The 15693-nt window shown below is 37.3% G+C and overlaps 2 protein-coding genes across 3 annotated transcripts; both read right to left on the reverse strand.

The window, feature by feature from the left end:
• Window positions 1–682: 682 nt before the first annotated feature.
• Window positions 683–6832, reverse strand: LOC144530173 (uncharacterized). Its single transcript, XM_078269644.1, has 12 exons — window positions 6442–6832; window positions 5553–5754; window positions 5341–5373; window positions 4993–5111; window positions 3706–3817; window positions 3446–3478; window positions 3310–3342; window positions 2962–3195; window positions 2237–2340; window positions 1747–1912; window positions 1539–1601; window positions 683–1372 (listed from the first exon to the last, which is right to left on the reverse strand). The coding sequence occupies exons 1-11, from the start codon at window positions 6504–6506 to the stop codon at window positions 1557–1559; spliced, it is 1146 nt and encodes a 381-aa protein (XP_078125770.1). The 5' UTR covers window positions 6507–6832; the 3' UTR covers window positions 683–1372; window positions 1539–1556.
• Window positions 6833–6917: 85 nt separating this feature from the next.
• Window positions 6918–12762, reverse strand: rusf1 (RUS family member 1). 2 transcript variants are annotated; one of them, XM_078269642.1, is made up of 14 exons: window positions 12433–12762; window positions 11455–11532; window positions 11239–11353; window positions 11113–11158; window positions 10933–10965; window positions 10729–10834; window positions 9429–9530; window positions 8410–8480; window positions 8095–8279; window positions 7917–7974; window positions 7764–7828; window positions 7528–7659; window positions 7380–7445; window positions 6918–7278 (listed from the first exon to the last, which is right to left on the reverse strand). In XM_078269642.1, exons 1-14 carry the CDS (start codon window positions 12580–12582, stop codon window positions 7193–7195), a joined length of 1293 nt encoding a protein of 430 aa, XP_078125768.1. In that variant the 5' UTR covers window positions 12583–12762; the 3' UTR covers window positions 6918–7192. The 2 variants fall into 2 exon arrangements, with proteins under 2 accessions (XP_078125768.1, XP_078125769.1); XM_078269643.1 differs by lacking the exon at window positions 11455–11532.
• Between the last annotated feature and the right edge of the window lie 2931 nt (window positions 12763–15693).

The following is a 15693-nucleotide window of genomic DNA, read 5'->3' on the forward strand; positions in this document are numbered from 1 at the left end:
CTATAATTATATGGACTGGTAGGGTAACTGAAATGTTTTTCTTTTTCTTTTTAGTTAAAACTACTTTTAAAATGTCTCTCATGTGTTTGAAAGTACCCCAGTCATCTGAAATTCACTAATTATGATACAATATCATATGGACCCGTTCATGAGAATGCATTGAAGTCTCACAGCTTTAGGTTAATTAGCTAAATATACCAGCACAATTCAACAAATAATGTATTTGTTAAAGTATTATGGTTTTTCAAGTAGCTTCATTACTCACTTTGAATTAAGCGGCAGTACAGCTCTGTAGGATCAAAGAACCCTTTACACCGTTACATACATATACACACTTGTCATACTATTTCTAAATGGTTATTAGAATATATATATATATATATATATATATATATATATATATATATATATATATATATATATATAGGAGGTTCCAATTTATCTTTGCATAACTTGAAATTGCATGTGGTGTAGATGCAACTCAGACATAACAGATGTGATTCTTATGTTGCAGATGACCTACATACTGCATTTGTTAAAAGTTAACACATTAAAATGGTTTTAAGTTGAGTCATGGTGCTGACAATATGTACTGCTGACAAAGGATTTCATTTTGAGAACTCATTGATCATTGGAGTATTTTGTAGTCTCATTTTGAATATTGCATACATAATCAAAACAGTTCTTATTTAAAGCAAGTTTATTTAAATGTTTTACATTTTATATACACATTAAACAACAATCAGGCACAGCAGCCTTACATTTGCCAACTGAAATGTTTGGACTACAGCTGACTTACAGTCAAGAAATACCACTTATAGCATTGTAAACAGGAGGCCAACTTACAAAATGTGTTATCTATGAGACTCATATGGCTCAAGCCTAAATTAACATCACCTTTCTAAACTTTTGGCCATGACTTGGACAGTAAAAGACTTGTATTTAGTTTGTCATGACTTGATCCCTTGCCTTCCCCTCTCGTACCAAACTGCTCGCTTGGTCATTCTGCTACATTTTTTTTTAAAGTATTTCTAAGGCAATTCATTGTTATACAATGTTAACATCTTAAATAAAATATTACATCCAAAAATATGATACAAGACTAAACATGGCCTTCCACTGAGCTGATGGACAAACAATGGGTCAAAGCCAAAATATACCTGAACAGGATGAAAACATCATTGAGCCGTACCTGTCCAGTCAACAATATCCCCATCCTGGTCAAACTATCAGGGCAACCATGTTCCCACTGTGACCATGAAGTACTATTGAATTCCAGCACTTTTCCATGACATCCTTCCATACTTCCCATGACTGAAAAATACTGGTTTGTTAATAAAACCAAGCCCAGTTCACTTCCACATCAATTGACCTGAAAAATTAAAATACTGAGTGTCACGTGACCATTGTTCTCAAATTCACAGACTCTCTCTTTCTGGAAAACAGAGTTTTTCATAAATTCATAAATTCCATGACCCCAGAAAAACATAGATTATTATATTAAATTATGTACTGGCACAAAAATATATTAAACTCACCAAATACACTTCAAATATCTATTTAACCACGAAAGCACACTCTCGGATCTTGGAATAAGCATACTGTGGAACAGAGAGGCAAGAACACAAGAGTCATTTTACAGTATATATATATATGTACACAATGAATGAGAAAGCGTGTCCAAACTTTTGACTGGGACACACACACACACACATCAAAACTCAAATGTTCAAAACCCACACTTACATTCAGTTCTCTGGGGGATTGGATGGGCTCCAGTCCCTTACAGCACAGCACTGAAAAGGGCCTTTTCTTAGTCTTTGAGTGCTCTCTGAAACACAGACTGAAAACCTTGGCAGGCAAGTAGACATCCCAGTCAGCTGCATGCTCCTCTATTAGATCACTTACCATCCTGTTGGGGAGCAGCAAAAGAAAACATGAGAACATTTTCAGTTATAGGTGTATCCTTAACGCATTTATCAGTTTAAAAGAAAAAATTCACAGGATACATTTGCGCACTGCTGATAAGAGCTACAATATCAGTTTTGGCCAAACTTTTCTCTGTGCTCCTTTCTTGATTTACTGTGTTTTTCTATATTCCTCTCTATATTCCTCTGGCTAGCTGACCAACAACACCAATTGGTTGGAGCTGGGAGATGCATCAATGCATTACAGATATAGTAATATGTGAATAAATATTGTCTGCAATGTTGACATTGCACTGGTAAGTACAGACCTGTCAATGAGCTGCTGTGTGATCAAATCCAAGGTGCCCGTCTGCTGATGATAGACGACAAGAGTGACGGTGACCTTCAGCTGATCTTTCAGTTCTCTGTTGATCTAGCATGGATACATTCACACATTATATCTACGTAAAAAAAAAAATGTGTGGCAAGCTACAATCCCACTCACATCTGTTACTCAGTGGAATTGTCTTTCTTTAGTCTTTCTGAAAGCTCCTAAGGTTTTCTGCCAATATTCTAAGCAACATGGATGTCTACTATTGTGCTGGATAGTCAAATCAATCCGAGCACATGGTTATTTTAACCAAGATAAAATCACAATAATTTAGTTAACAACAAATCCTATGCTGCATTCACATTAAATGGGATGGTAGAAATGGTAAAGATCACATGATAACAACTTACGAACGTTCATGTCATTGCAGAACAACATCCGAACAACAGCGTTGCAGAGTCTTGTGAGGGTTATACATACTGTGCATGGACAATATACCACTATAGCTCTTACAATAGGTTTTATTGAACCTTAAATGACAGCCTTTGGCTGATAAGTGGTATCTTTGTTTGTTTGGTTTTCAGGAACTTCTGTATTAAAAGTGGGATATGTCCGATTGCAACTTGGATGTTAATGTATGAGCTATTACAAGTCAATACATTTCAATAACTTAACAATATCTCTCTATAACAATATGAGCAGTTCAAGCAACATTGCACTCACTTTGTGGACTATGTCATGAGGCAGTCTGGAGAGGATTCTTAATGGGTATCCAAAGTGGGCGATGATGTCCACGATGTGCTTCGCCACATCTGGAGGGAGACACGACTGCATAGGCACAGCTTCCACCCACTTGGAGTAGTAGTCGGTCACAGTCAAGATGTATTTGTGTCCGTTCAGTGTTTGAGGCAGAGGTCCTCTGACATCCAGGCCAAGCCACTGCCACGGCTCTTTCACCTGCCATCACAACGTCACATCATGCATAAATACAATGTGATGGCAGCATAATCCCAATCACTTTAGTCTGTATTTAATGTTGCAATACATTCCAGTAATCATGTTGTAACTTGCCTCTATCACCTTTTCAGGATCTTGACAGTCTGTCTGTGAACGTTACAGACAGACAGTTGATTTAAAATGCTTCATAATACAGAAGTCAAGTATAAAATACAAAATATTGTGACGTTAAATCATGAGGACTACTTACACTCAAGTTATCATCGGGAGCCCACAGAATATCCTGTTGGTGCATGTGAAAAATACACATAAACAAAGTGGATATAATTATAAAAACAACAGTATTTGGTAATAAACTGCAATAATGAAGGTAAAACTCTGACAACAAAAAGCTTTTGATTTGCCTAAATCATATCATACTTACTGCCACAATTTAAATAAACAGGATGAGATCATCAAGTTCTCAAAACACTGATTAGTTATCTTACTATAATATATAATACCTCTTACCCGTGGTACACAGTAATCTCCATGGAAAAAATGTGGAAAGGAATCTATCTTCATGAGCCCTTCATCTACTATAATCCTCCATTTGTCATTTGACTTCTTTGGGTCTTTGTCTCTGAACAGAAAACCAGAAAAGGTCAACACATTAAAGAGGCAACAATCCAAATGGGTACAAAATGATGTCGCTGAAACAACTGATCAATTATTCAATTATACTATTTTGATAATTGATCAAACGTTTTAGTGATTTTTCAAGCAGGAATACCAAATATTCTCTAGTTACACGTCCTAAAAAGATTTGCTGCTTTTTTTGGTTTTACATGTTATTAAACTGATTTATTTGGGGTTTTGGACAAAACAAGAATTAAAAGATGCCATCCTGGACTAAGTGTTGAATAGACTTTCTGGCATTTGATAGACAAAACGATTAATCAGGAGAACAATGGGCAGATTAATTAACAATGAAGATAATCATTACTTGCGACCCTAATTATACATTTCCTCTTGGCTTCTGATGCAATCATACAAATGCTAGAAAATGACCAAGGTTTTTGGTAAGGGGTGCAATAAATTCTGTCTAACCTAGTAGCTGAATAACTGTATCACTTTAGCAGCTCTAAAGAAACTGGTTAGTCAGATATAGGGTAAATGCCCTCTCTCTCGTGAATCCTCTGTTGTCTTTACAGGCCTCTCCGTGCAGTAAACCTGTCAAAACTCGATGAGTGCACACAAACACATCAGCATGACATGTTTTTGTCTCAGGGCTTGCAAAAGTAAGCTTGCAGGCATGAAACTGAAACTTACACAAACTAAAAAAACAAAGTTTTGAGGCAGAAGTCTAAACATTCAGTCTTTAAACATTAAGAACAGTATCTTATAAAATAAATAAAGATTTTTTAATGATAATATTCCAGACCATTAAACCACAAGCAGAGTGACAAAAGAATCATGGACTGAAACTGAATTGACAGTCGATTTATGTATATCCACATACAGTATTACTTCTCAGAGTGGTTGTTAAGATAACTTTCTAATTATGACATATCTTGTTTTCAGATCCTCTGCCAATCTGAGTAATTGCAAAACAACAATTCGGAAAGAAATGGCCATCTGGAATGAAGAAACCGAAGAACAACTGATCAGCATGTTTAAGAGAAGCTAGCTCTGTATGACATTACATAGAAACTTTATGCCAACAGAGTGAGAAAAACAGAACTGTGGACAGGTAGGAAAGCAAAAATACAATAAAAACAGTGGAGGGTTAAGACTTCTGTGTCTATAGTAACATACCCAGCAGGCTCTTCTTCTGTCTGGCTGGGTTCTTTGTTCTGGACTCTTCTCTTTGCTGTGGCAGGAGTGGTTGTTTGAGACTGGGCTGGAATCACTTTTGAGGCTTTAACATCAGGTGGCTGGGTTCAGAAACAACACACACTGTGTTCAGAAATGTATACTGATTGTGATTATAAGCTTTTAATATACTGACTCCAGTGTGCTAAAGTGAAGTAAAGACAGAATGTAATAACCTTGATTTTTAATCCCAATCCAAGAGAGCTCCATCAGAGAGAACTAACAAGCATGCTAAAATGACAACGACTACTGAATCACAGAATGTTAAATGTCAATATAATAGGCTCTCACCTTGTACCTTTTACTTCTTGGGTTGCTGGAAGGCTACATCAGGTGGACAGAGATAGAGAATTATCAGAAACAGCTGAAGAGGATTTCTTTTCATGAAGCTGCTGGCCTATTGAAGGGTTTTACTGTTTTGTTCTGAAACTACTCACTCAATGAGGCAACTGATGTTTTATTTTTTTACATGATCCACTGATAGGCAATAACTACATACAAACCTTTCTTTTCTGTACATCGCCGGGGGATGAAAATATGGTGGGAACTGCATCTTCTCGAAGTTTCACACATTTGCCTGTTCTATCAATGCATTGTTCTTCGAAATGATTGATGCACAGCGCAGAGAAGCGAGATGGAGTCCAGTCCTTCCACTTCATGTTGATAAGCCATTTCTTGAGTTTTTTGGGATTGTACAAGGGAAACCTGTAGTAGCACACAACTCATTAAAACAGTCCTGATCCAGAAATACAACACTGAACTCCATTTAATTAGTTCTCATTGGCAAAAACTTCTTCATAGTAAAACAATACTTAAGGCTTTTTCTAAAACGGAAGGAAGCAGGTACGGTACAATATATAATATATATTGTTTATTTCTGACGTGATGGATGTAAGCAAAATACATCAAAAATAATTTTGTAAAACACTGTTGCAAAGTGATGAAAATGTTTTGTTAAGGTATGTCTGGATTTAAGTCCATTCTGTCCAATAAATCATATTTATACACTTTTGTTAGAGGGTATAATATGTTTCACTGAACTGATCATTCATTTCAAAGTTATTTCACCCCTTCGATCATGCCTGCATTGTTTTCCGACAGCCCTAAATCTGATGGAAACAGCTGAGCTGAGGTGAATTTTAGCTGCATGTCTGCTGCCTCCAGTCTCAACTCTTGCAACGGTATAAAACGAAGACAAACAGCAAACTGAGAAGCTGGAACCAGGCAATGTTTGGCATTTTTGCTTGAAAAATTACTTAAAACGATTATAAAAAAATAGTTGCCTGAACCTGTTAGGTGATTCATGCTAATGTTTATGTTAGCTAGCTAGCTTGACTATTCAGAAATCGGCCGTTTATTCTCTGTTTACGAGTGACAAATGTTAATACTCACTTAAAATACTTCACATCTGACTCGCTGGAGTTTTCGCAGTTGTAGGCACATTTATATCTTCCCATTTATTACACAATTTCGTTCAATTTACAACCAAACAAACTGATTTTGTGTCTAAGATAGAGTTGTTTGAGTGACCAGCAATAATAAAGCTGCAACATCCGATCAGTATTTCCAAAATAATACCCTCATATCCGCTCATATGTTTGAAAACCTTTGGAGTAACAACAAGCCATAGACTAAATCTTAAAATAATTACATGGTATTCAACAGTATATACATGTATAGTTTTGCTTGTCTTGCATCGAACACTGTTGTATAGTCAACGGCATGTAGGTTAATTAGCGACACAAGCCTTTATTTCCACACCAACGGATGTTGTTTCTTCTTCGTGGCATATTTAATTGCACATAAACGCCACCAGAGAATGTCTAATAAGGGTAGACGGGCTCTGACGCCACCGTATGGACAAAAGATAGAAGGGCACTCAGTCATACTTTATTTTTATGACGTGTACACGTTATTATACATCCGTGGTGTACACAGGTAAATGCAATGTATTTTACAGTCAAAAAGAAAACGTCACTTCAATTAACATTTGCTCACTGACCAAAATATTCCTGTACACATATAGTTTTTTCATACACATTGAGATTTAGAAACTGAACAAATCAAACAAGGGATAGTTAGAAAATATAACTGTCTAACATTTGATATAAACAATGCGAAATGGCTGGAGACGTCTCATAGCTCAGTTGCTTTTTGTCTTCCACTCGACCCTCCACTCATCCCAGTCCAGTAGAGTTCGTTTTATGTCCCATCCTGCAGCTTCCACACCTGGAATTGATAATAGTAAAAAAAATATGTTTTTATGGGTAAAAAAAATATACAAAATAAAGTTGTTTTATATAGGTTAAAACTGTTTTGTGTGTGCTCACCTTTAAGAAATGGATTGAAAATTGTGTCCATCAACTTGTGACTCTCGTGTACCATTTCCCAGTTACCTTCAAAAACATAAAAGCGTGTTATAGAGAGAAAGCAATTCTATTAATGTAAAGTAGGAAATGAGTGGAGGTAAAAGCTCACTTTGCTGTTGTTGTGCAGGATGTTCTCTGGAAGTTGGAGGGCTCAACATGCTGCTGAGCCACACAGCTTGGCACATTGCTCTGATTTCATCATGTACTGATGCTTCTGGTCCCAAACAGACACATACGCAGCCTGAGATAAACACAGCTGAGTTTAAAAAAAACAAACATACAGTGTATGTTATATGGCTCTTAAACACATTGTTGTTCTGTGGAGGCAGGTGAAAGATTACATGCCATTTTGTACTCCCAATAGGTAAGGCATGTTGTTTTCCTTCAAAGCCAAATTCAGTTCCTCTGGGCTACAAAATAATAAGCAAAATTATATTAAACTAGGTTAAACTTTTATTGTGTGTAATTTTCCATCATATAAACAAAACATTAAATTACCTTTGTACAACTTCCTGTAGCCTCACTCCAAGTTTGATTGGCACAGTTTTCCTAAATTCTGGGGGGAAAGAACCAAAGAATTAACATATCAAATATCAACATATACTGTGTCTCAATACAGCTAATATATTTGATACATAAAATAGTCACAAAATGTCAGCAAATTCCTGATTCTTACCCAAGAAAATTGGTTCCCTCTGATTGGCCTCCAGTGGACTCAGCATCCGTCTGTCTCTCAGGTACTGCTGCAGCACGATCGAAAGCCGCGCCTCGTTTAAGGTTTCCATGACAACCGAACGCACAGCCTTGTAGTTGGCAAAGAGGTGGAGGACGGTGAAGAGGAAAAAGAGGCTGAGAGTCAGTCTGAGGGGCAGAAATAGAGAGGGGGATGGAGGTAGATGACATAGAAGACATGACAGACTCTTCAACAAAATAAGCCCTGTATAAGATTCTTATGGTAACTTATATATATGTTCTATATAACAATACTTACATTAGATTATCAGTGACGAGGGGAATGAGTATCAAACTGACCAGCAGTCCAGCCAGATTCACTAAAGTCTCCTGTGGGAAATAAAAGACTTTATTACAAGAATGAAAAATTCCACTTTTGCAGCCCACAGCCCCAGCAGAAAGGAAAGAGGTATTATTTTAAATTTAAACTCAGAAACTTGTAGTACAAACAGCTGCTGTTTCTTTTTTTTTTTTAAATGAAGACATTTTGACATGTTAAAGTAATAAAAGCACATCTGTAAATAATAAAATCAATTATGGCTGAATTCCAGCTACAGGCTTCAGTTTTAGGGTCCTGGTAGTGTGCATGCTGGCTCACTGTCATGGCTTACTGGGCCATCATTTGTTTAAGTTCACATTTGACTCTTGTCTGTAAACTTTGGGTTTTAGGTTTTAATCGTTGAAATGATTTTCATTGGTCATTCAATAATTATCTTCTTTTTCCCCTTGTTTATTTTCTGTTGGATTGTACTGTATTGTTTGTAAACTTTGGGTTTTAGGTTTTAATTGTTGAAATCATTTTCAATGGTCATTCCGAAAATGTTTTATTTTTTCCCTTGTTTATTATCTGTTGGATTGTACTGTATTTCTATAAATGCTTATCTTGTGAAGCACTTTGTAACTTTGTCTGTAAAAGGTGCTATATCAAATAAACTTATTATTATTATCATTAATATTATTAGTAACGTCTGTTGCTTTTCCTACAATGACAAGTCAAAATGTCTGCTGTGAACAAGGTCTATTGTACTGCTTTATGTATACTGTGATGGGCCACAGCAAGATACTACTGTATATATTGATTTATAATTACTGTTAATAATTTACTACTTTTCTCTGGTATAATTAAAATTGAAGAGCACATGATTTGGGTACAGGAAAAAAACCTCTGTACCACAACTGTGCACAATGTTATTCATCACATGTAATTACACTGTTCCCAGTGGTTCTCTCCATGATAAACAGTCTGACGAAGTTATAGGTAAAAAAAAAAAAAAGTACCTGACTGCCATCTTTGGCAGAGATGTCAGCCATGTTGTCTCTGCGAGCCTGATGAACAGTCAGAGCAGCTCTGGTCGCACCGCCTGCCACTCCAACAAGGGACTGGAAAAGACAAACACATAAATCAGCCTGAAACGAGAGAGTTCTCTGCGCTTCTGCAAACCACAACAATCCAGTGCAACCGGGGCAGGACAAGTCAGTGTAGAGTAAAAAGATCGCTGGTGCAACACAGATGTCTTTAGTTTATTTTTTATTTTTTAAGGTGCATAACAGTGACTAACGTTTCGATGTAAGGTTACATCTTCGTCAGAGTCCTTTAAGTGACTAACGTTTCAAGAGTCCTTCAAGTGAAAATTAAGAAGACATCTGTGTTGCACCGGCGATCTTTTTACTCTACGTAAATCAGCCTATATGTATCCATACATACCTAGGAGCCATAACAATTAAAGTTTAATTAGTGTTTAATAAGTCAACAACAGAATATTTTGATAATCATCTGCAATTTTTTCCCAACAATTTAAATAGTAATAATAATGAATCAATCAATCAATCAAATGAAACGAAATAGCCATGCAGTCTGATTAACAGGCTACAAAGATTAGGCCTGTGGTTCCTGACCCCTTAAAATGAAGCACGGTCTACTTGCGACCCCTAGTCACGGGTTGCAAATGTCTTTGGGTGATGATTCTGTCTTCTCAGATTGTTGTATTAGACATTTTTAGTGGCTTTCAAATGTAAAATGACCCAGTAACTTGTGAGCAATAAGCTCTGTAATAAACATAATGTTGTATAGCAGACTAACCCTAATCCAAAAAGTGTGTTGATAATTAGATAGATTAGAAAAATTAAAAATAAATCTGAGATAAGTTGAGCATGGAGTATACTATTGATTAAAAGTCGGAGCTCAAGGTTCACTTACTTAGTCAATTATTTATCTTTTGGAAAAGCAAATTAAGTGAACCTTGAGTTTTAAAAAGATATTTTGCTGATTTAAATCCAGCTCTCTGTCATGGCAGTGTGTGCAGATGATCGGTGGGTTCCCTCTGTGGCGCCAGTGCACTGGAGCTCCGAGCAGCCGAGGTCTGCCAAGATCCGCCAGATGATGCGAACTGCGTCACTGAGGTCCACTGAGCAAAAGGCGCCATCTGGCGGATATCAACAGACGTCGTCTGCTCCGAGCTCTGTGAACTGCGAATCCGCACACTGTTTATCTGCACACACTGCCCACACAAAGATGACGCAGAGCTGGAGAGAAATCTGCAAAGTATCCCTTTAGGCTATTTAAAGGTTTTCTTTTTACCTTGAATATCCCTGCAGTACACACGATCAAGGTGAAGCAAGCTGGAAAGTATGGAGCCGATATTTCCATGAACATGGCAATGTCGTTGAGAACATCAGCAAAAAGTCTGGAAAGAAATGAAAAGAAAAGAACTTCAAATGGGTTCATGATAATGAGTAGACTGACTGCATATTTTCAAACTAGTTGTCTAGTGACCATGCACACCTCCATTTTTTGGCCTCAGAGTCCAGTTTATTCCTGGAACAAAGACAAGATCATAAAGAGGAATCTCCATCAGTGAAAGAGCAGCACAAATAAAAAAGTACAACTGGAGAGCATCTGTACACTGGATGTAAGCTCCCAAAACTTGTATTGCACTGAAAAAAGACCAACATATGAGCGTACCCTTTCTGCCAAGCGAAGAGGATTCTTCCCAACATGCCAGTTCCATCTGCAGGGGAAACAGAAGTTTGTAAGTTGTACTTACCATGCAAAAGTAATATACATTTATTGTATATTTTAAGGGATCACCTCTTAGTAGCCAGGTCACTGTGGCTGCAGCTACTGTTGCCTCTTGGTTTCCAACACCGACACCTTTGAGAGAAGCCTGAGTGGCCAGAGTCCCTGACAGAGAGCTGGAGAAAGCCTGAGAGAGAGAGAGAGAGAGAGAGAGAGAGAGAGAGAGAGAGTTTTAATATTATGGTAATGGTAATAATTTTAATAGTTTTGGTGCATCCTTTACTGTACCTGCAAAGTATCCCAAAACTGGTACTGCAGGTAATCATCACTGACGCTCTCTGGGTAGCCTTGAGGCAAAAAGACACTCTGAAATAAAAGGTTAAAATGCGAGTCTGAGGGGGGAGTGGATGAGCAGTCAATGTAGCTACAGTACAATTCAAAAGTTTGTAATCAGCTGTTATATTGATGTCGTTCTTCTTTCCTACAATAACTATTTTAACAGAGATAAAAAACAGTATAATTCAAATGTACTTTTCACATTTAAAATAGTTTTGGCCTCAAAAAAAAGAATTAAATGATTAAAACTTCTATTTAGTCGATGTCCCCACAGTGTTGAATGACAGGCGAGAATACTGTTGGAACTTGGATTTTTAATATGTGAAAAGCGTAAGTGACCCTTGGTCATTATTGAACCACAACGGTGCATTTGGCCTCTAAATATTTAGGGAAGCCGTTTTTCTTTGGGCCCTCTGTAGTCTACTCAGCTTGGTTCAGTTGAAGAGGTTTAAACTGGGATTTGTCAGTCCATAGTATGTTCAGCTGATATTCTAATAGTAATAACCCTAGACTAACCTTCTATTTCTGTTGTGAAGTAATAGCTTTGCTGAAGCTTCACGCTCAGCTTGTTATAGGCTGCATTATTGTGCGCTTGCCACTTAAACAGGAACCTGTTCCTATTTAAATCTGCAGGCATTTTTACCAAGGACTGCTGATTTCTTCTACTATTCAACTGTTGAGAGGGATCTTTGTCTCTTTCTGCCCTTTCAGTTGTCAGTCTGGTTCAACCACTGTGTACAAAAAAACTTTCATACCAAATAACATCTATTTGTAAAGAGGACTTTCTACAACCTAAAAGCATGAAAGACTATTCAGAAATATAACTAGAGTAGTCCTCTCAGCCATCTGACTGTACCCTATCAAGCGTTTGTCGCAGGAGATTATAAACTTTTGAACGGTTGTGTACATGGAAACGTTATAAATCCTTACTTTAAAAACTCCAATAATAGAGTTTCCTCTTGATTCACCTTCACTCCCATCTCTTCTCCTCTCCATCACTCTATCCTTTGCAAAATACATCCAGGACTCTGCACTGCCATATCTCTCTGTGGCCAAAACCACACCTCTATCTGTATGCATTTCGGCTGTTAGGAGCGAAAAACACACCTGGGCTGACTAAACTAGCAAACAGAAATATACTGCAGTCTGAAATCCGCTGGAATGTATTTAATTAAGGTCCATTTTGGCTCAGTACAGCATAAACGGGCACAGCCTACGTGTCGTCCTCTCCTGTCGTGTTTCTCTTTAGAAGTGCTTCCGTGTTTATTTCCGCCTTCAGTTTGGAGATTCCTCATTGGTCGTTTGAGTTTAAGGCGGGGCTCCGATCAAGACGTCAACAAATCAACAAACAGGACGTTTACTTAGTATTTCTACACAATGTTGTATTGCTACTTTTACTTAAGTAAAAGACCGGAGTACTTCTTCCACCGCTGATAACAAAGTTTATTGTAAAAGAAACTATGAACTTTAATGGTTACACCTACCATATTACAGATATTTATAGAAGTATTATAGTAAAACAAACAATGCATTTGCACTTCCAATCTGGGGCCTGTTGCACAAAACCAGGATAAGGGATTAATCCGGGATATTCAAGTTATCCTGGATGAATTTAGCTTTGATTTGGTTGCACAAAAGCAGGTTGAATTAAACCCAGCCATGTAACCATGGAGATTTATTCTTTGCAGCTAACAGCCAGGCTAAGATTAATCCTGGAGTCTAATGTGTTAAATCAGCTGCTGCTCTGATCCGAAATAAACGTGTTTAACAGTTATTCCGTTGTCTTCTGAATGTGTTCTGCTTTATTTTTATTAACATGCATTACTTGTCACTATTGCCGTCACAAGTTTGATTTAAATCCTACTATTGCAGTTGTTTGGATGGTAAGAAATGGTTGCACATGCACCGGAGATAAAGTGGGACAATGCGGAGGAAAGGGGCTTTTCCTCCGCTGCTCTCCCCGTGAATATGCCCTGTGCAACATGAAGAGGCGGGGGGAGGCATTAAAACGCTCCATTCCCACTCCCATCTCGTAAAATACGGACGTTTGGTCAGGTGCCATTGTCGTCGTTATTGACGCTAAAAGTCTCCTTTAGAGTCCGCTGCACAGTGTGGGAGGATCCCCCTGCCTCCCCCCCGCCTCTCCACGTTGCACGGGGCAAATTTCACGGTGTCTCCGGTGCCAGTGCAACCATTTCTTACCATGTAAAGAACTGCAGTAGTAGTACCTGCTTTTGTGCAACCAAATCAAAGCTAAATTCATCCAGGATAACTTGAATATCCTGGATTAATCCCTTATCCTGGTTTTGTGCAACAGGCCCCTGGTGCCAAGTCAAACAGAGATATAAAAACAACAGTGTAAAATGATCAAATGGACTATAAAGATAACTGTATAAAAATACCAAAATACACATAGGCCTACAAAAAAGGGAAAGGAAGAAACTGATTAAAACAGAAGACATTTAAATAAATTAAAATAAAAAAAATTAAAACAGAAATAAACATAGAAATAAACTGTGCAGGTATAACCATCTTAGTTTAGCGTGTTAGCCTAACACTTGCTAATTATCAGACAAAGTACAGCTGAGGCTGATGGGGATGTCATTCATTTTGCAAGTATTTTGGTCATAATCTGAAAAAACTGAAATATGTCTTTATTTTTACTGATCAAAACTCTGATCAACATCACTGTAAATGTGGGAGTGTTAGCCAAAAGGCTAATTTTCAACTGTTGTCCCTTGGCCTGATGTTAAATAAGCCCTTAAAACAACAATAAAACACACAACATGTAAAATTAGAGCAGGAGAAAGCAAAACATGAACAGCTGAACAGGATAAAGAGCTCAGTGGAGTAAGGCAGCAACATGCAAAGCAGGACATTAACATTGTTTTGCCTTAAAAGTGCAGTAGGTAAGCCTTATAAAACTAACTTTCTGTCATATTTGCTGAAACTGACCCTATGTTCCAGTAGAACTACATGAAGCAGGTAATTAAAAAACAATCCGGCTGCTCTGGCACCACCTACAGCCTGTAGTGCGATTTGCAAAAATCCACAGCTCCCTGTATATCCCTATATATATATATATATATATATATATATATATATATATATATCTATGACAGGGCTCTGCCCTGGCCCTGATTGCATCAGGGAGCTGTGTAGATTTTTGCAAATATATATATATACTGAAATATACTAGCTACTAAATATATATATATATACTATACCATACATATATATATATATATATATATATGTATATATATATATATGTATATATTATATATATATATATGTATATATATATATATGTATATATATATATATATATATATGTATATATATATATATATATATATATATGTATATATATATATATATCTTTCTCTATCACTCTGGCCAGTGGGGGTGTCTAACTGCGTGTCAATCACTGCTCAGGCACACGCATTTCATAGCGTGTCCCCCTTCCCTGCGCACGAGCTGCAGATAGGTTTCCTCCCCTTTCCCCCTCTTCATATGCGCTCTATCCACAGATCTCCCTTGTGGGGGGAGGGGCTTAAGAGACCGTTTTGGGCTTTAGTGGAAAGGGGGGAGGGACTGAGAAGTTGTGATGTTCAAATTTTTTGGCTAAGTCCTGGATCTTCACAATCCTACCTACAGCACCTTTAATTACCTGCAGTTTTAAATGTCCTACGTTTTAATATTGAACTGATGGTGGTGCTATATGAATTTTAGGGGATTGCCAAAGTGATTACAATTTCACAGCAATCAATCCAGACTGGAAATTAAAGAGATGATTGCCGGCATGAGTCAAGGATCTTGTTGTTTGTTTGGGCAATGCATTTAGAGTAAAAATGTCTCCAGTCTTGTATGGAGCACGCATCAGTTACAAGGACTGGTCCTTGTAACTCTCATTACCCCGAGAATGATCAAACTTTATTATTACTTTAAAGCAGTGGCAGTAATTTACATATGTCAAACAAGCCCAGTTTGTTGTTACCATATTTAGACACAACACAAAATGGATCATAACCAGAGGAAGAGATCACAATTTACTGAGGTATGTCATGTATACACAGTTAAAAAAACACATTTTCTGAATATAATGTTGTACTTGTGGCTCCATGTGCATCAATTCCCTTTGTTCTGCTTTCTTGAAACAGAAAGGAATGCACTTGACATGATGAATAA

The sequence above is a fragment of the Sander vitreus genome, chromosome 15 (assembly GCF_031162955.1).
Source record: "Sander vitreus isolate 19-12246 chromosome 15, sanVit1, whole genome shotgun sequence".
Lineage (NCBI taxonomy): Eukaryota > Metazoa > Chordata > Actinopteri > Perciformes > Percidae > Sander > Sander vitreus.